Source organism: Copadichromis virginalis, linkage group LG23 (genome assembly GCF_057382275.1).
Source record: "Copadichromis virginalis isolate Kocher_CV1m ecotype Utaka linkage group LG23, C_Virginalis_male_GT1.1, whole genome shotgun sequence".
Classification (NCBI taxonomy): Eukaryota; Metazoa; Chordata; class Actinopteri; order Cichliformes; family Cichlidae; genus Copadichromis; species Copadichromis virginalis.
Genome location: NC_140639.1, coordinates 27,965,932 through 27,989,419, shown reverse-complemented (window position 1 = coordinate 27,989,419; position 23,488 = coordinate 27,965,932). Strand labels below are relative to the sequence as shown.

Genomic DNA, 23,488 nt, shown 5'->3' with positions numbered 1-23,488 from the left:
TCCAGCATAGGTTACTATAGTTATGAGAAGTAAACCTTCATCTTCCTAACACTGAAATTTCCTCACTGCGCCCAAATCCTGCTTCAGAGTGCAGGCCTCAGGTAAAGCCAGCATGCCACAACAATGCCCAGTCATCCGAGAGTGGCTGGGGAAGGATCTTCAAGGAATCGTCCAAGAAATTCCTGTGAATATCAAATAGTATTTTTCCTTGACATACCTGTGCAAAATCAGTACGCATGAAAAACCCTGCTTAAACAGTCCTCTTAGATCAGTGCACACAGAAACATAGATATCCACCCATCCATCCAGTCACCCGTGGGCTTCTAGAGCAACTGCAATTCTTTCAAGAGAAAACTGGGATCTCCTGTGATCATGGATTCACAGATAACAGTAAGCTTATTATCACGCTTTGCAACTAATCAGAGCTCCCCACAAAAAAAGGAAAAGAAAAAAAAGAAAGAAAAGAAAGCATGCTGTGGGCCCAGAATAAGGATGGTGAGGATCAGTTTTGAGGCCAGGAAGCTGCTTCCCCGAGCCACGTGACCACCCCTGAATATTATGTAAATCACATCCAGGTCTGGCAGCACACTATATTTTCCTCACGCTCATCATCTCTTGGGGCTGTCTTAACAGCACAGGCAGTGATGTACATAGACTAAATCGCAGATAAACATGGAGGCAGCGGCTCTCCCAAGCACCTCATGATATGAGATATGTGATATCCCACATCTTAAGACGGTTAAGATGTAAAAGTGAACTAATGTTTAAGACCAGAAAATGAGTCTTAAAAAATATTTGCATCTTCATTTTCAGATACTAAGAAGACAGCAGGGAGGGGGCACTCATAAGGGAAGACGTGCAGCTACAAAATCATTCTGATAATGGCGTGGAGTGTTGGGGACAAATTTAGCATCAGGAAGGATAATCGGTCAGATTACCCCGTGTAATGTGACGCCTCACATAACCCCAACATTTGTAGTTTGGTCCTACAGAGATCAGTGGGTCAGCTTGGGTTCATTTCATACATCCTAAGTATGAAATAGGAGAGGATTATGCTACAGGAGAGCTTTTCCTGTATACTCTTTTATAATTTCACTCCTGCAATTCACTCTAAGCCACACTGATTTGAGTCTCTGCACACTTTGAAGAATAAAACTTCAGAACCACCATTCAAAGCTGTCAGAGCAGACAATAGAGGCAGTGGTCCTGAAAGGAAACTAGAAGACTCTAAAGTAGAAACTTTGTGACCATACATAACAAAGTAGTTTTTGGAGTTTCTCATCCCGTAGACTCCCAACTCTTCCATTTTGAGCCCAGTATAGGGGACCACCAAAACAACCGCCTAATTGGCATTATCGGTAAGGAAAACTGGAAAGACTGGATGCTAATGGTTTAGCAGCAAGTGAACTTTCAAAATAAGAGTGTGGGGAGTGTCCACTCTAGGGAGTGGCCTAAAAACTGGTTGCCAACCACCTCACTTATTGCCAATGGCTGCACAAACACCGACACCGTGGTCCAGTGACGAAGTGAAGATGCTTACTTTCGGTTTAGCAGCAGGCACACCATCACCTTTATACCTACCACATCCTACATTTTTGTGTTGTTTTTGTTGCATATACAAATGACATGACGGGTCTTTTGGCAGTGTTGCTTTAACAGCCCAAAGCACTGAATTGTAATGGAAAACGTCTGAAACCGAGTAGAATCGAGTGGAGAAGGTACTAGTGGAAAAGAGGCATATGTAGCAGTGCTATATATGCCTCCTGCTTTCCTGTCCATTCTGTGTTTATACTGCACTGTAAAATAACGGCCCAAAAAATGCCAAAGATGAGATTTAACTTGTGATTTTGTTTAATAGGATAAAACTGACAGTTTGTACAAATAAATGTAATTTTTGCTTATACAGTTTGTGTTTTTCCTTTCTGCATAACAATAACTGAAAACTGTGATGGTGTTACATTAAATCTCTACTGTAAATAAAGGAAACAGCAGTTATCACTGTACACTCAAGTTGCCTGATGATTAGAGCTCTGAAAGGAGCCTGTACAAACAAACACCACACACCAGTTTAAATTTAGGGGTCCTTGTTTAGCCGTAATTTGTGGACAACAGAATTTTAATTTCCGTCGCAGATTGGCTCCTCCATCTTAATCTCTAAATAGCGAATCATCTGGAGCTCAGATTGGAGCAGCTGTAAAAATCTCACTGTGTTTTAATCAGAGCCAAAAGAAAACAAATAAATAAATAAATATACCTTTTGGAGGATGAGTGGGCACTCCAGGCCGCATTTGCAGGTTCCATCTGTCAGCAGGTAGGTCCTCACCTGCTCCAAGCTGGACAGCACCGAGCCACTGGGACTGCACATAGAGAACAACAAGAAGGTGAGGCTGAAGCTGAAGCTGGCAATGATCCACAGCAAAAATGCTCCTTCTGGGAAGCTTGCTGAAACACCCGTTTGAAATAAGATTCAACATTTTTAGACTGGAGCTCCTGAACACTGATCTTTAGTGTTAACGTGGAAGAAGAAAAGAAACACGATGGACACAAACTTTTTTTTCCCCTTCTCTGAGGCAGGTTAGCAGCTCCTTCAGACTGTTTTTGGATAGTAGTTAGCATGAAATCAACCGCGGAGGAATAATCTCCATCTACATGTATTAAAACACCTGACCTGAACAATATATATGCACTTTACATGAAGACAGAAAATAATTAGATTAGATTAGATTAGATTAGATAGAACTTTATTAATCCCTCGGGTGGGTTCCTCTGGGAAATTCGATTTCCAAAAAAGCACAGCACCGACAGAAGTTACAGAATATTATATATATATATATATATATATATATATATATATATATATATATATATATATATATATATATATATATATATATACACACACATACACACACACACACACATACACACACACACATATATATATAAATACAGAGACAATATAAATAAAATATATGAAGGGGATAAATAGAATAAATAGGAATAAAAAATAAAAATACAAGTGAATTGCACATTTCAAGTATTGAGTCTATTGCACTGTTGACTATTTACAAAAAGTATTGCACAAGGTATTGTACAGTGAGGTGAAGAGGCACTACAGCTTAGTTGTTCCCCCCTCCTTTGTCCTCCTGTTTCCCCTCCCTCTCCCCTCCAGAGAGGAGTTAAACAGTCTGATGGCGTGTGGGACAAAGGAGTTTTTAAGTCTGTTAGTTCTTGTCTTTGGGAGAAGCAACCTGTCACTGAACAGACTCTTCTGGTTGTTAATGGCCGTGTGCAGAGGATGCCTGGCATTGTCCATAATGTCCATCAGTTTCTTTAATGTCCTTTTCTCTGCCACTGTCACCAGAGTGTCCAGCTTCATGCCGACCACAGAGCTAGCCCTCCTGATCAGTTTCTCCAGCCTGGATGAGTCCTTCTTTGCTGTGCTGCTCCCCCAGCACCACCACAGCATAGATAAGTACTCCAGCAACCACCGACTGGTAAAACATCCTCAGGAGCTTCCTGCAGATGTTAAAAGACCTCAGCCTCCTGAGGAAGTACAGTCGGCTTTGGGCTTTTTTATACAGGTGCTCTGTGTTGCATGACCAGTCCAGTTTATTGTCCACCCACAGCCCGAGGTACTTGTACTTGTTGACCACCTCCACCTCCTCCCCCTCTATCTGAACTGGCAGTGGACCTTCTCTGGACCTCCCGAAGTCCACAACCAGTTCCTTAGTCTTTTAGGTATTGAGTTGCAGGTGGTTTGTGTGACTCCATGCGACAAAGTTCCTCACCAGACTTCTGTACTCCTCTTCCTGATCATCCCAGATACACCCCATGATGGCTGTGTCGTCTGCAAACTTCTGAATGTGGCATAATTCAGAGTTGTAGCAGAAGTCAGAGGTGTACAGGGTGAAGAGAAGAGGGGACAGCACAGTTCCCTGTGGTGCTCCTGTGCTGCTGACCACTGTGTCAGACGTGATGTCCTTCAGCCTGACGTACTGTGGTCTGTCGGTGAGGTAGTCGGAGATCCAAGCCACCAGGCAGGGGTCCACCTCCATCCTGTTCAGTTTTTCCTGAAGCATACAGGGCCGGATGGTATTAAAGGCACTGGAAAAGTCAAGAAACAGGATCCTGACCGTGCCTTTTCCCCCATCCAGGTGTGAGTGGGCTCTGTGTAGGAGGTACAAGATGGCATCCTCCACTCCGACACCCGCCTTGTATGCAAACTGTAGTGGGTCCTGGGCATGTTGTACCTGTGGTCGGAGGAGGTTGAGGAAGAGCCGCTCTAGAGTCTCCATAAGATGTGACGTCAGTGCCACCGGTCGGAAGTCATTCAGCTCATTGGGCCGGTTCTTTTTGGGGACCAGGACGATGCAGGATGTCTTCCATAGGGCGGCACGAGGTTGAAGACTCGTTGTAGCGGCTCCCCAAGTTCAGCAGCACATGCCTTTAGCATCCTAGGACACACCTTGTCTGGGCCTGCTGCCTTTCTGGGGCGAAGCTTCCTCAGTTGTCTCCTGACCTGATCCACTGTGACACTGGGAGATGTTTGGGAGGAGGGGAGGGGGGGAGATGTCTTGCTGCTGAGAGAGGGATTGGAGGAGGGGGGTGTCATGGTGTCAGGAAGGGGGGGAAGCGAGGGAGGTAGGAGAGTGGGGATTGGACTCTGTAGTGAAGGTGAGGGTGAGGGTGGGGGGGTTGTGGGCTGGTCAAACCTGTTGAAGAAGTTGTTGAGTTCGTTTGCCTTCTCCACAGTCCCCCCCACTGTGCTTTTCTTGGTGTTGTGGCCTGTGATGGTTTTCACACCATTCCAGACCTCCCTCATATTGTTCCTCTCCAACTTCTGCTCCACCTTCCTCCTGTAGGTGTCCTTTGCTTCCCTCAGGCAGCGTTTCACCTCCCGCTGTGCTGCTTTCATCTCCTCCTTCACTTTGCTCCTGAAAGCCTTCTTCTTCATGTTGAGGACAGCTTTGACTTCCTGTGTTACCCACGGTTTGTTATTAGGATAACACCGTACCGTCTTAGCAGGGGCGACCGTGTCCACACAAAAGTTGAGGTAGTCTGTAAGACAGTGTGTCGCCCCCTCTATGTCCTCACCATGTGGGCTCAGGAGCACATCCCAGTCATTATTGTCATTTACTTTCTCTTCATTTGTCTTTCCTCAAGGAAAATTGTGAAAATGTGGTTGTCTTAATAATGTGCTTCCCCTTTTTTGCTACATTTAGGCATAGTCAGGACAACATGAGCATCATAATGGTAAAGGAAAGGTGATTTAAGTGACTTAATGTGGCAAGGTTATTGGTCTGGGTATTTCAGAAACCATCACTAGAGTTTAGAGAAGATGACCTAAAAAACAGAAATTATCCAGTGAGCGGCATTTCTCTGGGAGAAAATATCTTGTTGATGTCAGAGGTCAGAGGAGAAAGGCCAGACTGTTTCAAGCTCACAGGAAGGTAGCAGTAACTCAAACAACTACTCATTACAACCCAGATGTGCAGAAGAGCATCTCTGAATATGGATCAAATTCTCCAGTGCCTTGTTTAATCTATGACATGAAGCATTATGGCAGTTCTGGAGGCACACATTATGCAAAGTGTATCTAATACTTCAGTACACTTCTGTGAGCCATTTTGTGTACAGAAGCTACGCAATCAAGGACTTTTATTGTGAAAGGATGGAACACATGCACAGGACAAATTCGGTTTCTGGGTGATAATTGTTTTTAATCTAGGCCTAATATGCCTTTGTATCTTTACACTGGTTAAAGAAAGGAGAAACTTAGACATATAGGTTATTATGCAATGTTCTTACTAGTCGCGGCAGCTTGAGATAAAATTAGCCTGCATGTGGCCCATGTAATAATAAAAGGAGTCATCCCTGAAGCAAAAGCATGCTTTCAAATGTAAAAGAACATCAGCAAATACAAGTGTGCTGTGACAGTATCAGGCCACGGTCACAGACAGGATTCTTTCCAACACCCAAAATAAACCTGACACCAGCCAACTGCTTCGGTTCATTGTGGTTGGTGAGCGCACGTGCCGGGAAGGACACCAAGTCACAGCCTACAAGGATTCGACTCATCGGAGGAGACCGACGAGTAGCAGTCGCTTTGTTAGTCATTTCACTGTCTGCAGCTTACCTGTGTCCGTGGGCTGATCAGTGGAGAAATTTGTGTGTCTAGTTCATGCCAAATGGAAACTAAATCAGGTGACTGTGACTGGACACAGGAAGCATCATCATCAAAGAGTTGCCATGCTTCTGCTCATCGATCAGTTAGAGAAACTCTACCCTGTGTGCACAGTAAACAAGCCTGCTGGGTGCTTTTTGAATTCAAATGACTGGGACCAAAACCTGACGCTTACCTTTGATACATGACATCAATCACCTCCGTTGTTCGTGAACACACTTTTAGTCATGATATAGACTAGGGCTGCACGATTTGCATGAAATGAGAATCACGATTTTTTGGCTTAGAATTGAGATCACGATTCTCTCACGATTTTCTTTTCCAGTATAAATATTTATTGCACTTATTAACTGCACATCAACTTCGTAACAGTTGAGACTGAACATAAAAACAATAAATAAACATAAAAACAACAAATGTCTCACGTTTTGTTGTTGCTGCAAAATGTTGTACTGCTTGAAATTCTGTCTCCACCATTGCTCGACGCTGCGTGTATAGAGCAGGTAGTGCAACAATAGAAAAAAATAGTTGCGGGACGGCACTGTGTAGCGTTTGTCTAGGGTGTTGATCATTTTCCTAAATCCCTCGTTCTGCACAGTGTTGATGGGAGCCATATCTTTGGTCAGGTGATAAGTGATAGCCTCCGTAATTTCTTTGTGCCTGCGGGAGTTCGACGGGTATAGGGAAGCGCTGTATAAGGTTCCCGTTGTTGATGTTTGGGTGGTTGACCGGGACAGATTTTCTCCTGTCACTTTCTCGTCATCCCTGACATGCTCTCCGTTGTTTTTTCCCTGCTAATTTTAGCATCACACGGCACAGCTTCTGTATCACGTGGTATAAGGCTCCGCCCTTGTCATTTGTTGAGCAGGAAGAGTGAGCGCTTGTTTTCATGCAGATTATGTCCCGGACCAAAATGCGGTACAATCGCCGTCTTTTTTTTTTCTTTTTTTTAAAAATCATTGTCATTTGGAAATGAGATCGCACATAAGTATGAATCGAGATCGCGATTTTCTAACGATTAATCGTGCAGCCCTAATATAGACTAGTGGTAATAATGAGCTGATAGATGTGGCGACAATTTTCATTTCTTCTTGACTCTTATAGGAACAAAATGATGCAATTTAAGATTGATTTAAAAAGACTGATACTCGATTGGTGGACGCCAGGGGTTAGACTTTCAGCCATTTAGCCCCACACATACACTCATTAAGAACATGACTGTCATGGTAATTTGGGGCAAAACAAGTTTGGATTTTTTTAATAATCCACACAGGCTCAAACATATACATACAGGCTCAAAATCTTTTAATAAGTGGTGCTGAAGGTTCTATGATGTCTCAACTTGGCTTTTTCTTTTTAGTGATCACAATTGACTAAAACTGGTAATTTCTTTGCAGCACGGAAAGGATTTGTTTAACAGCCCTTATTGGACTTACAAATGCTCAGAACAGTGGGGGAAGTCTATTGTAGCGGTCCCCAACCCCTGGGCCTCATCCGTGAGTCATTTGGTACCGTGCCGCGAGAGATGAGGCTCGGGTGTGAAATTTATGGTTTTCAGGGTTTTTATCGGTTTTGTATCGTCATTTTTTATTGTTTTTATCATTAACTTTGTTTCCCTGAGTCTTTTTCCATGTTTTATGAATAAATCTTCTTTTTTTGGTAATGGTACTGGCTTTATTTTGTTGTATTTATGCGCGACACCTTGAACGTCCGTGAAAATGTCGTCAGACATAAACCGGGCCGTGGTGCAAAAAAGGTTGCGGACCGCTGGTCTAAGGAACTCACTGAAGATCTAAGAAGGAGAATTGTAGATTTACACAAGTTAGGAAGGTCTAAATAACTGCAGACTCGAAGATCATCAGTTCAAACAATTGTAAGTACAAGTTATTCAGATGTGGAAAAAGACCCAAACTGTCACACAGGAAATTGGCTAGGATCTTCAGAAACAGCACAGAAACTACCAAGGTTCAAGCCTGACATGAACTGGAAACCTCTGGAACACCAGAGAGGGTGCCAATTAAGAAAGAAACCCCTGCTCCAATATAGACCTCTTTTTTTAACGTTTATTATGTGGCAAGACAACGATTGAACTTATATCGTTGCCTTGAGTTATAGTTGGAGTAAAGATGAGGCTTTCAAACCCAAGAACACTGCACCAACTGTCAAGCATGGTGGTGGTAGCATCATTCTCTGGGCCTGTTTTGCTGACAGTGGTAAAGGTGCACTGCACAAAGTGGATAAAAATCAAAAGTGGATGGATGAAACTTGGATTTCAGATGTAACTAAGTTTCTGAAATGGCCTTCCCAAATCCCCTATATATGCAAGTATATAGACAGTATAACAGAGCCTGTATTTATATATACTTTTGACCGTGTGTGGATTAGAGAAAATACAAAATAAATTGAAACTTGGGCACCCAGTACTTGTTTTATCAAGTCATTAAAGATGTATGCTATACAATCATTCCAGAACAAAGAACAGCTTAAAGAAATCATTAAAAGCCAGAAATTATCATGACATTCATGCCCATAATTAGTTTAAACATTTTATTAAACAGCTTTCAGTCTAAATGTACTGAGCATGTGCAGTGGTTCACAGATATATTTCTCTTAATCTGTAGCCATGTTTGCTTTGAAATCTCTGATGGTTTTGATCTCATTTTCTTACCTTATGTACACGACCCCTCCACCATGCTCTGTCTTGCGCTGCCAGCCAATGGGGACCTGGACAGGGACGGCCTGCCTCTCATCTCCTGCCTCGCAGTCCTTTCCGCCATTCATTGCTCCGCTGGTTTTACGCTCGACACCTCAGAGGTATATATATCAGACATCAACCAGTGTCTTCGCAATGCGCGTCATGTTTGTCTTCCAAAGCCGTGGCCGAGGTGGCGATAGGAGGGAGGGTTCAGGATGATGAATATTCACTTCAGAGTGGGAGTGTGCTCTCAGGTGGAGCTGATGGGGGATGGGGGTGCAGGGTGGGTAGGGTGAGGCGAGCTCACGGCAGACCCTACCCTTTGAGCTGCTTCATGGCCACGGTGCTGAACGGCGGGTGGACTTCCATTACTGCAGCTCGTCATTCGGAGCCATCCGACTCAGGAGGGGAGAAGGAGGAGGGGTGGGGGGTTGGGGTGAGGAATCGGCTGTGCGTTGAGGGGAGAGTCGCTTTACTTTTAATTTTTCACCATTTGTCTCTCACCGCCCAGAACAGGCTCCCCTCAGGCGGACATGTTGCGGACCATGTTCAACATATTGATTCCCAAATGCAGTTGGGTAGTGGTATTCCCATGGTTCCTTTGAGGGCAGAGGAGAAAAGACAGAGGTGTAAGAACAAGAAACAAAGAATTACACATCAAAAATATTTAACAGGCGTACAGCCCTAATAGAAAATGATTTCTTAGTTAACAAAAGCACATCAAGAGCGCAACTCCCCCGAAGGGCAAGGGCTTCAGCTGCAGGGCGTTGCATTGAAAAGATAAAGTCCGTTGTACAGCCCTCCCCATGCCCGTTCATGAAACATTATACTTGATATGGTTTCCTTCTTTAATTTTTTTAAATTTTTTTGTATCCAGGTTTAAGTTTTACCTTGGGTGCTAACAATGAAGGTCAAGGCCAAATAATTACCCAATCCAGGTACTCATGTACCCGAAGGCCTAGTATATTGTTGTGAAATTGTGGGTAATATAAAGTTTTTAAGTTTTTTTAAAATTTGGTGTCACCTTGACCTGATTTTCATGAAAATTAAATCAGCTTGAGCTGTTGTTGGTATCTACCATCACATAAAATTTGAAAATTAGATCTTGTAAACTGTGAAGACTAAACTGCTAACAAAAACACAGACAGACAAACGGAACTAATTACATACTCCCTCTTTTTGGAGGGGAGAGTAAAAAGGTAATATCTAAGCCACAAAGCCTATTGTTCAGAACTAATTTAAGAAATTTAACCCCCATGATGCACTCTAATTTACTTTGGGGCGATACGGGGAAATACAGGGAATAACAAAACTCTGCAGTTATATCTAAATAATTTCTCGTGGCTCAATGGACAGTTAAAATTAGGGTGGGGCCACTCTGATATGTCGATATCAGTTGGTTCCTGACCCAAAAAGCTGGAAGAGATATCTGTAGCTCCTGGCTCTGAAAAGTGAAGCCGATGCAGATTTGTCTTACAACTGCATTCTATTTAATGAGCATTAGGAGGCGAACTCTCTGACTCTGCAAAGAGGACTGCCTATAGAAGTCTAGGGGAAGAAAACCCCTTGCATCTGTAGAGTGACCTCAGAAAACATTTTCCTGATGAGTTTATGTGCTCAGACACCAATTTCAAGCCATACTGAGTAAAACACTAATTTGACCTTGTAAATTATGGTCAAAATTAGAAACCCTGGCTGATTGTGACCCACACCCAGTTTCACACCTTGGCTCAGGCGATTAGAGGATCATCAGGGGGTCCTTTTGTCCCTCTTTGGGGGGTCACTCCCACTAGGTTTAAATCTGGGACTCCCCACCATTTGACCTTAGAACTGAAGAAGCTTCTCGGATGAGAGGTGAAACATCTTCAAGCAACTTAAAGAAGTCCAGATGCTTTTCTTTGCAAGCTCCTTTGACTACGATGACCTGGATGACTGAGAACCTTCACAGACATTAATGATGACTATTGCTATCATTCAGAGACCAAAGCAATTGTAAATGTACTACTAAGAGTCCGGGAATTATAGTTGACCACAGATTATAAAGAGTTCTTGGTCTATGAGTAGGATATTGAGTAAAAGTAATAGTAAAACCAAGGTGCATACTTTATTAAAGGTCTTTCACCTTCAACACAACAACAGCACCACTGCGCAATGCAAGGACAGTTACCCGTCAAAGAACAGCGCAAGCATGCCCGTCGGGGGAGCCTTGGTGCTTGCTGTAATGTGACATACATATAGTGGACCAATAAAAATGCAGAATGACAAGAAGTGTGCTTTTAATACAAGCAAAATCCACAAACAGTCTGCAAACATGATGTAGACCAGAATGTAGTTAATTTTGGGTCTTCAGGCTATGAGATGGAGTCAGACCGCAAGCAAAAGACTAGCTTTTAATGTTTAAAGCAAGTTTAAAGTTTCAAAGCTTTAATGTACAGATTACAAATCAATGACTTCACCAAGAGGGAGACAAAAAATATTAATTCATGAATACACGACTGTTCTTGACAAGATGAACTCCTCTTTGCAGCTCAGAAACTTGAGCCAGAAAACTTGAGTTATTCTGCGACCTTCTAAGAAATGGAACAGGAATTATAGCTCAGCTCTCGAGTCTCCAATGGTCCATGTCTGTAGCAAAGTATAATCAAGGTCTTAACAAAGAAAGGTGATAACCAGCATTGTGATACACATTAACTCTTACTGGGGTTTTACGTTTTGTCAAGCGAGCTAATGCAAAGAAAGCCTGGCTACTAGAAGTAGTAACATCTCGCTGCAAGAAAACCAACATCAGCTGTTTGGTACCAGAACCAATACCAGTATCCTTACTAGGAGTCTGTAGCTTAATCGCCTAAATATTAGACGAAGGTTTACACAGCAATTGATTGTTGAAAATGCTTTCATTTATCCTAACCGCTTTCATAACAACAGGTCTTTAATCTTGCCTCAACATTCAAGTCTATATAAAGAAAAAAAAAAAAAAAAAAACTGCAGCAGTTTTGTCAGCTTCCCCCCGTCTCCCTATCAGACAGTAGGAGAAGCCCGTCAAAGCTGGTAATCAGGCTGAATAGAGCCTGTGAGTGATGGAGCTCCATGCAAAGCTTCCTCTCAGCCGCTGGTGCTGCTGACTCATAACTGAGACCAAACTCAGTGACACCACCACAGAGGAAGAACGGTTTAAAAAAAAAAAAAAAAGAAAGAAAGAAAGAAAGAAAGAAAGAGGTGGCAGTTAAACATACACAGTTTATCTGAAAAGACACGACAGCAAAAGGAGAAACCTCTGTTGCATAGTTAAAATCTAATTTAACATAAGTCTAAGTCTAGAGAAGACATCGTTTCTACCGTTGGGTTCACACTGGAGGGAAAAATGAATTATGCTTCCCTGTAGGAGCCCAGTGCAGCGTTGCTATTTGAAGACATCTTTGGCTTTTATAAATGCTGTTTTTTTGAGGCATGCTCTCTTGTATTATTCCCTCAAATTGGAAAGATGCAGACTCGTAAAATCATGGGCCTGATCTCAATCAAACACTTTTAAATTACCAACCACCGAGAGCTACTCTACAACACAAAAATTCATAAGCATGATTATTTTGTAGGGGTGGGGGAAAAAATCGATACTGTGTAGTATCGTGATATTTTGTTTGCTAATAATGTATCGATACAGGGACAGCAGAAATCGATATTTTGTTACAAAAAAAGTTTTTGTGGACTGGAACATGCTCTGACTTCAGAGCATGTTGATCAGCTCCTTTTTCTGAGCAAGAATCCTGACATTCCTTCACTGTCCAAATGTATTTAACTTTTTTTTGGCAGCAATAAACATGACAGTTTACTTATTTTAATTTAAGACATGTTTTATTTTAATTAAGTTTAAAACCTTTTTATTTAATGTAAAATTATATTTTGTTTTAATTTACTTTCAAATTCTTCAGTTGCTGAAGGGGCTGCATAGTTTTCATAAATTGCATAGTTCAGAATAGCTATAATTGTACCAGATGGTTGCATTCAGTTAAGTTGGACTAGACTGTAATACAAACCGTTCAAGTTTGTCAACAATAAAACTGACTGAAATGAGAGAAAGACTGAGTGCGAGACTTTGATATTAGATAAAATGAATATTGATAAAGTTTACCTTTATGTACAGAATCTGAATATCGCAAAATATTTTTAAAAAATTGCAATAATATCGTATTGTGCGTTAAGTATTGTGATAATATCGTATCGTGGGATGTATGGTGATTCCCACCTCTATTATTTTGATCAGCAGTTAATCTTATTCGCTTAACACAATCCTACTCCTTTTCTTATTTTTGGTTTACCCTTCTTTAGAATTTCTTCTTATGCACGAACTAGCTTCATGGATCAGTTTTTTGGGATCATCTCTAAGGCATGCTGCAGTCATACCACATGAATTACAAAAGCTTACATAACAATAACAGTGTTAACAGTTACCCCCCCCCCCACTGGGGCAGGTCGATCACTTTAAATTCCCCCAAAATAAAGCCAATTAAAATTACTTTACGTACTGTTAGCTTATCGCATAAAAATAACATGTCATTTATTAGCAGACTGATACTTCCACTGCAGTTAGTACGTAAAGTAAAATGCATGTAAAGGAGTTAAAAATAAATATACATAACAAACGTTAGGGGAATCTGTTTTGTCTTCATCTAACTGAGCAACAAAGTATTGGTCGATTAAATTTTTAAATATCTGTACCAGTCTTGAAAATCATACATCATAGGCTCTAAAAGAGAGGCAGCTGTTAGCCTGCATCAAGTTTACAAGAAATTTTTACAGATTTAGAGATCTATCAGGTAGTGTTTAGCAGTGCTGCTTCACACCAGGAAGGTCCTGAGTTCGATTCTACCACGTGCCTGGGGCCTTTCGGTGTGGAGTTCACACGTTCTCCCCGTGTTTGCGTGGGTACTCTCTGGGTACTCCAGCTTTCTCCAACAGTCCAAAGGCATGCCGTTATAGGGGTTAGGTTAATTGATGATTCTAAATTGCCCATAAGTGTGACTGTGAATGGTTGTCTCTGGTTTGAGTGTTTTAAGTCTGCGCCAGATTGGCGACCAGTCCATGGCTCCAGCCGTTGGATGGACAAAGATCAGTTTAACTGCAAGCAGACAGTTTCCATTTTCCATTTTAGCTTCTACTTAAATTACTAAGCTGCTGCCGTGTAAAAAGTAGATGGAAGCAGTTAAAAAACAATAACAACCAAACAAACAAAACAGTTTTTTGTTACATTTAAACAATCCATATGGGTGGTTTGATTTCCATTGGCATTTCATTGTGAAAATACTGACGGTAATAAAAACTAATCATTAAAAACTAATGATTACTGGCTCCAAAGATTCGGCCACTTTTTATGTTGAACCCTGCATAAATATAAAATTTAAGGGAAAAAAAAATCAAACGTAAACAGGATTTTATCAATTTCTCTCAAACCACACATATAATTATTATGGACAACCACATTTGACTTTCGAAAAATGTTCTCTCAAGTCTTGGCAATCATGGACGAACAAAAAAAAAAAAAATCTTTCTCAAACTGATATCAAACTATTTACATGCTTTCCAAACTAGGGCTGCTCGATTATGGCAAAAAGTGATAAGTCACGGTTATTTTCACTGAAATTGAGATCTCGATTATTTGACGATATTTATTTAACAATAACAATGTATTGAATAATGACTTTAAAGATTGTCAAAAAATAATATAAAATAGTGTGCAAATACTGATAACAGTGCAAATGTTTGCAATATAAAAAATAAATGAAAAATGTAAACATCTATGTTTAGTGAACTTTGCAGTGTTGCGCTGTGGTGCAGCTACGACACTGTAGCAAAGTTTACACACTATAGCTGTGTCCCAATTCAAGGTCTGCACGCTTGAAGTACGCGCACTACGTACGGTGCATACTATAAGTACGAGAAGTGCAGAAGTGAGAGGCTTGTGAAATAGGACGGTATACGCTTCGTCGCGCTGTTCAGGTTGCCTAGCAACCATGATACTAACCGCGAGACAGGGAACATACAGCTTTGTTTGACAGAAATGAAGGAGAAAAATGTTTTGTTAGTCATTCATTTTTGTCATGACATCACTTTGATTAGTTGAGTATCTGAGGCTGAGACCACGGGACTGTAAAACATGATTGTTGGGCTTCATTTCTGTGCTGAACAGTCATTTAAGATTAGTTAGTAAATAACAATTAGTTAATGTTGTTCATGAGACTAAAGTCATCTCACTGTGGTAATGTAAATATAATATGGCCAATATTATAGTATTGTCAGATATATATATTTCAGATTGTTGTGTTTGTGGATATATGACTGACTTTAATTATTAAACATTCGCACATAAATAAGTGACATCATATTCAGTACTTTTGACAGTTCACTCTTCGGCCGCTCCATCTTATTAGGGAAATTCATTCAGAAATGTTTAACGAATGAGATGTCACAACTTTCAAGTACAAAGTTGTTATGAAGTCTGTCACATCCCCCCCCCCCCCCCCTTTTTTTTCTTTTTTTATTTATCCTTATTATTTCATTGTACTGTATATTGTTACTCTTATTTGCCTTGTATGTCTACTGTACAAACTGAACTGGAATGACTGACTGTTCGCTTTATACGTTCAATAAAGTTTGGGGGAAAAAAAACCCTCTTCGGCCGCTCCCTTCTGCCGTATTTTGCAGCAAAATTCTCCACACCCACCGCCGCGCTATGAATTGTGGGATATATGGGACCACGAAGCGTGCACCGGACCACGCTTGATATTTGGGGAAATCGATGGCGCATTTGGAGTATGCATTTGAAGTACACTTCGAATTGGGACAGCAGTCGTCGCGTGGCGGTGACGTAACCGCACTTAAAATGCGTACTTCAAGCGTGCAGACCCTGAATTGGGACACAGCCTATGTCTACTTGATCCACATCTGACTCCGCGAACCCACCCATATGGAAAAGAAATAGTAAAAACTTATATGATTTACTCATGAAAGTGGCCACTTTCTCATTACTTTCATACATTGTTTTAGTAAGTATCCAAAACATACAAGTTTCATTATATAATTTTTCAAGGGATCTTATATCTGTTTTCACTCTTATATGCTTTTCATACAAGTTTCACACAAGACAGATATAAACTTTATAAGATTTATATATATCTTTTCCATATGGGCATAATGTTTCCACACCACTGAAGTTTTTTTACCTCTCTTTTCAACCAACGGCAGTCACTCTCCTCTCCAAATAACTTCTGCTTAGCTTTCCGAGGTTCCCTCGGGTCCTCTTAATCAGCGGTCCCCAACCCCCAGGCCTCGGACCGGTCCGTGAGTCGTTTGGTACCAGGCCGCGAGAGTTGAGGCTCAGGTGTGAAATGTATAGTTTTTAGGGTTTTTATCGGTTTTCAGCGTTATTTCGTTATCGTTTACTCAGTTTTCCTGGGTCTTTTCACATGTGTTATGAATAAAAAAAATTTTCGGTACCTGTACTAGTTTTATTTTGTTGTATTTATCCGTGACACCTTAAAGGCCGGTCCATGAAAATATTGTCGGGCATAAACTGGTCCGTGGCACAAAAAAGGTTGGAGACCGCTGCTCTTAATTGTTGTGACACGTGTTCGAAATGCAAAGAGGTGCGCTCGATTTCCCACACGGAGCAGCGCGAGAGTAAAGCACGAGGGAGGGGCTAATAATCGGCTCAGTCATTTTTAATGATCGTTGAAAGCCCAGATCGTAATCGAGATTAAAATTCGATTAATTGAGCAGCCCTATTCCAAACTACAACTTTCTACATGAAAGTTGCTGTCATTAGCAGCCATGCTAATGCACATACCAGTAGTATCAGTACACATCTGCACTACAAAAAACAGGGTACATGTGAATACAGCATATGCTATGCTGTCCCAAACAAATGCTGTGTTCTGGTAGACTGTAAAGCTTGAGGGCTACAACTTCACCAAAGATATCACAGGAATGGTAAATTTCTATCCACCTAGGTTAAAATCTACAAGTTCGACGTCTTCCAAGTGGTCAAGTAATGTCCTCGCTGTCAGCAAGGACTCCCAACCAGGAGGGTTAAGAAAAACGTGTCTTTTTACAGAGGATTTCCTTAAACCTAAAGTACAAAAAACAGCGGGAAAAGGAAATGAAACCCATTTTTGTGCGTTTCCTTTGCTGCTTGAACATGATGAAAGTGTGTTTTCTTAGTCATAGGTGACAGCAGAGCTGAGTTCCCGAAACATAACTGCACATCATGGCTGCAGCAGCTGGAGATACCACGTGGAAGACACAAGAAGTATGATTCACCATCTCGGGCTGTTTGTATTTTCTCCTGCCAGCTGTTTATAGCAGTGGTGGTCACGAAGAGAACAATGAGGAAGATGCATAAAGGCTCCCAGCCTTCAATAAAGCACACCTACTAAAGCTACCTCTACCTGTCTCTAACTCCTGATGTGAATTTGGGGAACAGTGAAGGTGCACCCTGCCACCTACTGCTCTGCCGGCTACATAGAGATGCAGGAGGAGGTGGATAAAACTGCTACAAGCTGGACTGTCTGAGATCAAACACTAGCAGTCAAACCAATGCAGTTGTATAAAATACACCAACTGTGGATGGAAAAAAAAAAAAGGACAGAGACACGTATTTGAAATTCGTTTTCCTACTTTGTCTCCTTAAACCATAGAAGAGAGATATGAGAGAAAATCTCTCAACTTATAGTGCATAAAGTTAGACCTCAAGCAAAAACTTGAACAGTGGATGAAAATAATTTTTTACTTTTTTCTTTAAAGTATCGCCATCCAGATTTTCAGAAGTGAATATTTGCTAAAATTAGGTTCTGTATGAAAGGTATATATCACAACTTCATGCTTTCTTGCACCACACTTTCCACTAGTGCGTTTAGTAGGTTAATTGTATTCTGTTTTATTTTCCATGAACTTTTTCTCTGTTATTACTCAAAGTTTTCATTGAAATCTATAATAATTTTACTTGATTGTATTTATTTTGACTTCAAATTTGTTTCTAGCTGTTAAAGGTATTTATTTGGCCATATGGTCATTTATTTTACTGAGCTATCAGGGCTGGTAAAAATAAAATTAAAAAAACATTAAAAAAACGGCAGATTTCAAACTATGTTTATCTACTCTGAGGACCTGTAACTGAAAGTATTCACAAAATGAAGGTAAATGTTGCAACCCCTTTTTAAATATGCCAACTCAGATTTGTATGGAAAAACCCAGAAAGGTCAATCTCACACATCCAAAAGTGCATGTACTTGAATGTGATGGGAATTTTACAGTTTGGAGTGAATCCAGCTGCACACGTCACCAAAACAGTAGAGAACAAGAGAGGGAAAAAGTTAATGTGGTACAAAAGGAAGAAATGCACCCTCAATAGGAAATAAGTAAAAAAAATTACAAACTGTTTTAGATAAGAAATCACATTAAAGAAAAAAAAAGACGAGCAGAAACACAGCCAAAGATCCTCGAGTAACTAAATTTGTGGTCCATTAAAGATGGCAGCTTATGTAAATGAAAACGTTCTCCGTCAGTGTCCAAATATTAAAGAATATGATCAGACAAAGTGGCCTGTGTGCATTTCATTATTAGGTCAAGAGGTAGATTTCTTTGCTTTGTTCATGCCTGAGCTGGACTTTCACTCAACTCTAACGACAACCTGTCTCTGACCGATCTTTAGTCATCGGGACAAGAAAAGGAGAAAGAGGAAAACCTTTATCTAGGAGCCGACAACATTTACTCGCCAACTCACAATTCAGGTCAGAACATGAGCTCCAAACGACTTTAGGAGCACGCAACGCCAGTTTGCCAGCATTTGGACTCTGGTAAGTTTGAATGGAGCACATAACCCACTGGAAGACTTAAGGTCTTTGCAGAGTGACAAATTAATAAAGCCAATTAGAAGAGATAACAGTGGTGGAGTAGTTGTTTTGGGAACTGTAAAAATCAAGGGAGCACAGTCACAGTCCAGCGGAAGCATTAAAATAGATGATCCGTTAGTCTTACTGGTATTACACAGGGTCTGACATAACCAATGGCAAAGTAAAATGTGTGTCTGCACAGGTTGATTTCAACCAATCAGTTCAACTGTAAAAAAACAAACAAACAACAAACAAAAAACTAGATGAAGTCAAACCCCATTAACAAGTGAGTGAGCATTTTCTCATTACAGGAAGCACACGAGGCTGCTGAGAGAAACTGGTGTGGAAAACGCAGCGGGAAGGCAACGCTGGAGGTTTGGAGCTCCACAGCATGAACCCCTCATCTGTATTTGAGGCTAAAAGTAGACTGAAAATTCACAATAAGCCTCCTTGTATTGTAAGGTAAAGACCCTTCAGTACTAGAGGGAGAACCCCAACAATCCGATGATCCCTACTGGGCAACAGTAGGGAGGAAGAACTCCCTTTGAACACAAAGAGACCTCCAGCATCCTGCTGTAACTGGTTGAGTGGTGAGGGGATAAAGATGCCAGAGTCTGCTTTTTATATGATGCTGGCTTTTAATTTTAAAATGAGAATCTATGGAAGAGCAGTGGCAGTGTCACGACTGAAAGCATGACCCCAGGTGAAGTGAACAATTTTTCCCCCCCAGAATAGACATCAGCAGGATTTTTTGTGTTATTCACAATTTAACAAAAAAAAAATTAAAAAATTCCTGGTGGTAAAAAGCCCACAAGAGTCTTTATCAAGCTACCAGAACAGCAAATTTAAAAACGTGAAAAGCGTCTTTTACACTGCTTTCTTTGTAAAAGTCACAAATACGTCATCCACTCGTCTTTCTCAACAGCTTTTTTGTTTAATTTCATATTTTTGGCAGATGTTTGAATAAAAATCCCGAAATTCAGATATGGATGGTCTTTTGGCACCAATGTGCCCACCATTGATTTTAATCACTAAAGAGTTTATTAATAATCACAGAAACCCTTTTTTTTCATAAGAGGAGAAACACCCTTCCAAAGGTCTTCTCTATGCAGTATCTGACAAACTTGAATAGTCATGAATACTTTATGCATATGTGACTTTAACAACAGCATTTTCCTTTTGTTGTCCACCTATTTAGCAATAATTTTAAAAATGAAACACAAGAACAACACTGCATTTGGAAATTCTTAGTCTTTTCAGCACAGCTATTTCCATTATTGGCTTACTCTTAACTCACAGAGTTGGTATATAATAAACTCATTGAAGAGGACCAGTACAGCTTGAAAAATTGTTGTTGTTTTGTTTTTTAGGAGTGGTAAAAAGTACTTAAAAAAAGCTGCCTTTATGCAAATGGACAGCTTGTTTAGTATAAATTTGGCAGATTTCTTAAAATTGCAGCCATCCTCTCTCTTTCTAGCAGAAATACTTGCATACAGAGATACATGCAGTGCTCACTCTAACTAGGAGCACAAAGTGGCCTCTACTACATTTATATATAATTATTTTGCACATTTTGACTATGGCATATGTCTGCATTTATCCCATCTCCATCTTAACAGGTGGGAAAATCTGAACAAAACGTTGTGTGATGTCACACACACAACAATTATTCACAAATAGATAGATGGAGAGCGAGAGAGATTTTAGAGATTTGTTATAAATCCATTTATTTTTCCTTTTGTACATACTATGTTTATTTCATCATTTCCTTGCACATGCAAAGCCACTAATACATCATGCATTCATCTTCCTCAATATCTTGTCTTTTATTTCAGTCTTTTTGGCATGTGATTTAATGAACTGTCTGAAATTGGATTAAAATGGTCTTTTTATTGTTGTGCCTCATTATTGTGTTGTTTTTAACTGTTAGAATTATGAATATTGCATGTATGTCTGAATTATCATTCTCTGTTTTAAATGTATTTCGAAAATAATTCTTTTTAAACTCTAAATTTTCATGACAGAAAAGAACATAAATTATGGAGTTGCTCATAACTCTCATAGTCTGTATATAATTAAGTTAAAAGGACCAGTTCAGCTAGGAAAAACAATGCCATTTAGCAGTTGTGGAGAAACATACCTCCATCCACATTTAAATAAAGCCATAGAGCACATTTTCAAAAATACTGACGTGAAAGTCACAAATCTCTCCTTGAATTGAATATTTATGGTTTTAAGTACATTTGTTTCAACTTTTTATTTCACTTTTTACTCTTAAAGATAAGGTCATTACAGAGCACCAGCTTGGAGAAACATACCTCCACAAGCATTTATGATGCAGGACACAAGCTGATAGAACGCAGCAAAAAATTTACCAAGTTTATGAGGTCAATGCATGAAAAAGATTATACCACTGTTTTTAGACGTCTTTAATTTAGGAATAGTCTGATGTAAAAGTCGCAAATGCATTGCCATAGCCCCAAACGCAATTACATAATCTTTGACAATACAATAAAATCTAAAATAAAACCAATAAAGTTGTTCCCTAATACTTTAAGTGTCGCTGGAGTCTTCATGTCATCAGATCTTTGTCTTCTTCATGCACCTTGGAATTAGGTGAAGTTGTGCCAGAAAAATTTGTTGTATATCTACATAACAGTTTCCCAAATGTTCCTCACAGTAAGAACGACAGTTTCATTAACAAAAGTACTGTTTTAGTACATGGTATTAGCAGAAAGTTGGTGCCTGTGTATCGGTATTGGAAAAAGTACCCTAATTACAACAAAGTGAGCCTACGTCAGATGTCAGGTGTTTATATGGAGCATTTTTATTCTGTTTGGGCTTTTAATCCCATTAAAGTCTGAAAATTAGAGTCCAGGTAAACATACATATGAAGAGGAAAAATTACAGGTAGAAATGCTCTTACCCATTATTTAGATGAGATATCTGTGCATTCAAAGAACTACTTATTGTCATTTTTTTCCCCTTAATTAAGAAAAAATGTTGAGAGGGTTTTCAGATGCAGACAGTTTTTGAGAGTTTTTTCACAGCGAAACATGAAAGTGTCACAAAAAGAGACTTATTTGTTGATGTACAAAGACACAAATTATAGGGATTTTTTGTGGTAGGTCGCACAACTTTATAAGCAATGTATTTCAATAGATGGTATATTTCATGTTTGCATTGTGTTTGTATTGTATTATTTCTAAACTTGTACAGTAGCTTTTAGTACCTAAACCAAGGGCTGTGCGATATGACCAAATTCTCATATCCTGATATAAGACATCTATCGTCCCGATGACGATATAAATCACAAAAATTTAACATTTTTTTTTGTAAATTCTGTGAATCTCGGGCAGCTCGACTTACGTGGAGTGTTTCCAGCTGGGTGTCATGTACCTGGAGTCGAGTGTTTTAACCGATGCATGAAACTATACATTTTTAGACATAAGTTGTAACGGCCGCCGTTTTCTTTGTGAGTATTTATTACACAGTGTGCTGCGGGGAAAAGCCTGTTCTAACGTTTGAGTCTAAGGTTTATTTTTAGCACCTGGCGGCTCTTTTTTGCTTCTCATCCGAAAATACTCTGCATACTCTTTCACGTGATTCAGTTTATTTTGAAAAGTCTCAACAGGATCTTGAGCTTTATTGTGAAGGGTTTATGTGGAAAATAAACAAGCGGACACGTGATGCAATGGTTTTACTGTCGTTGTTGCTAACGTCAACGCATAAATACAGGCGCTTGTCCGTCCCTAGTGTGGTTATATTAAATAAAAGAGAAAGAGAGAACTTTAAGAAATTAATATAGCCACTACATTGACCATCAAAACGATAAAAAAAAAAAATTGCTGTAAACAGTTTATTTTGCGACACCACAAAATAAACGATAGCGTAAAATTAAACGATAGACGTTTTTATATCGTCATCCGGTATATATCGTTATATCGAACAGCCCTACCTAAACCTATACCTGAGTATTGTGAAAATCTTCAGCCACCCCTTATTTCTTTATATTTTGCTTCAGATGAGCCAGACTTTGCTATTTTTTAAAGCTTGAACAATAGTTCTCCAGGCTTTCTGGAGGTCTCCCAAAGTTTTTCTTTGGGCATTTAATGTTTTTTTTCCCCCACTGGGGTTCAGTCCAGTCATAGTTTTTCCTTATTTATTTAGTCGAATCTATGAAAAATGCCAACAATAACACAAACTGACAGGTTCAAAAAGTAACAAACTGATTCCCAAAGAGCTATTAGCTGGTTTGTCTCAGCATGGTGTGCAACATGTCCTTAAAAAAAATCTGAGGAAACTGAACAAGTAGAGGACACAAGAAGACTTGGAAGGCCTACAGCAGATGAACAGTATATTAAAGTCATTTTCTTATACAAAATCACAAAAGGGCTGCCTGGAAAATCAGTTGTAACGGGTCTTACGGAGTGATGAATCCAAATTTGACATTTTTGTTTCAAATTGTTGCCAGTATGTAAAGAGAGGTACAACTGTGAGTGGTTCTATCATGGTTTGGGACTAGATTTCAGCCACTGATGTGGGAAATCTTGTCGAAACTGTTGGTAAAACAAGTATGAATGCAGAGAAGTCTGATTTTGATGCACCAATGATCCCAAATACACTACCAGTGCACTAAAAGAAAACAAAATGCTACACTGTCAGTCATGGATTGGCCTCCCCAGAGCCCGGACCTCATAATAACTAAGAACAGAACCAAAGGCA

The 23,488-nt window shown here is 40.0% G+C and overlaps 1 protein-coding gene across 3 annotated transcripts in view; it reads right to left on the bottom strand.

Annotated features, from left to right (window-relative positions):
* The window catches only part of mbd5 (methyl-CpG binding domain protein 5), a 57,618-nt gene that overhangs the window by 32,516 nt on the left and 1,614 nt on the right, over positions 1-23,488 (bottom strand). For all 3 annotated transcript variants that reach the window (XM_085447339.1, XM_085447341.1, XM_085447340.1), the window contains exons 2-3: positions 8,856-9,481; positions 2,255-2,357 (exon numbers count right to left, since the gene is read on the bottom strand). In XM_085447339.1, the coding sequence (XP_085303465.1) occupies positions 2,255-2,357; positions 8,856-8,968 (216 nt within the window). In that variant the 5' untranslated portion in view covers positions 8,969-9,481. The remainder of the gene's footprint in view (positions 1-2,254; positions 2,358-8,855; positions 9,482-23,488) is intronic.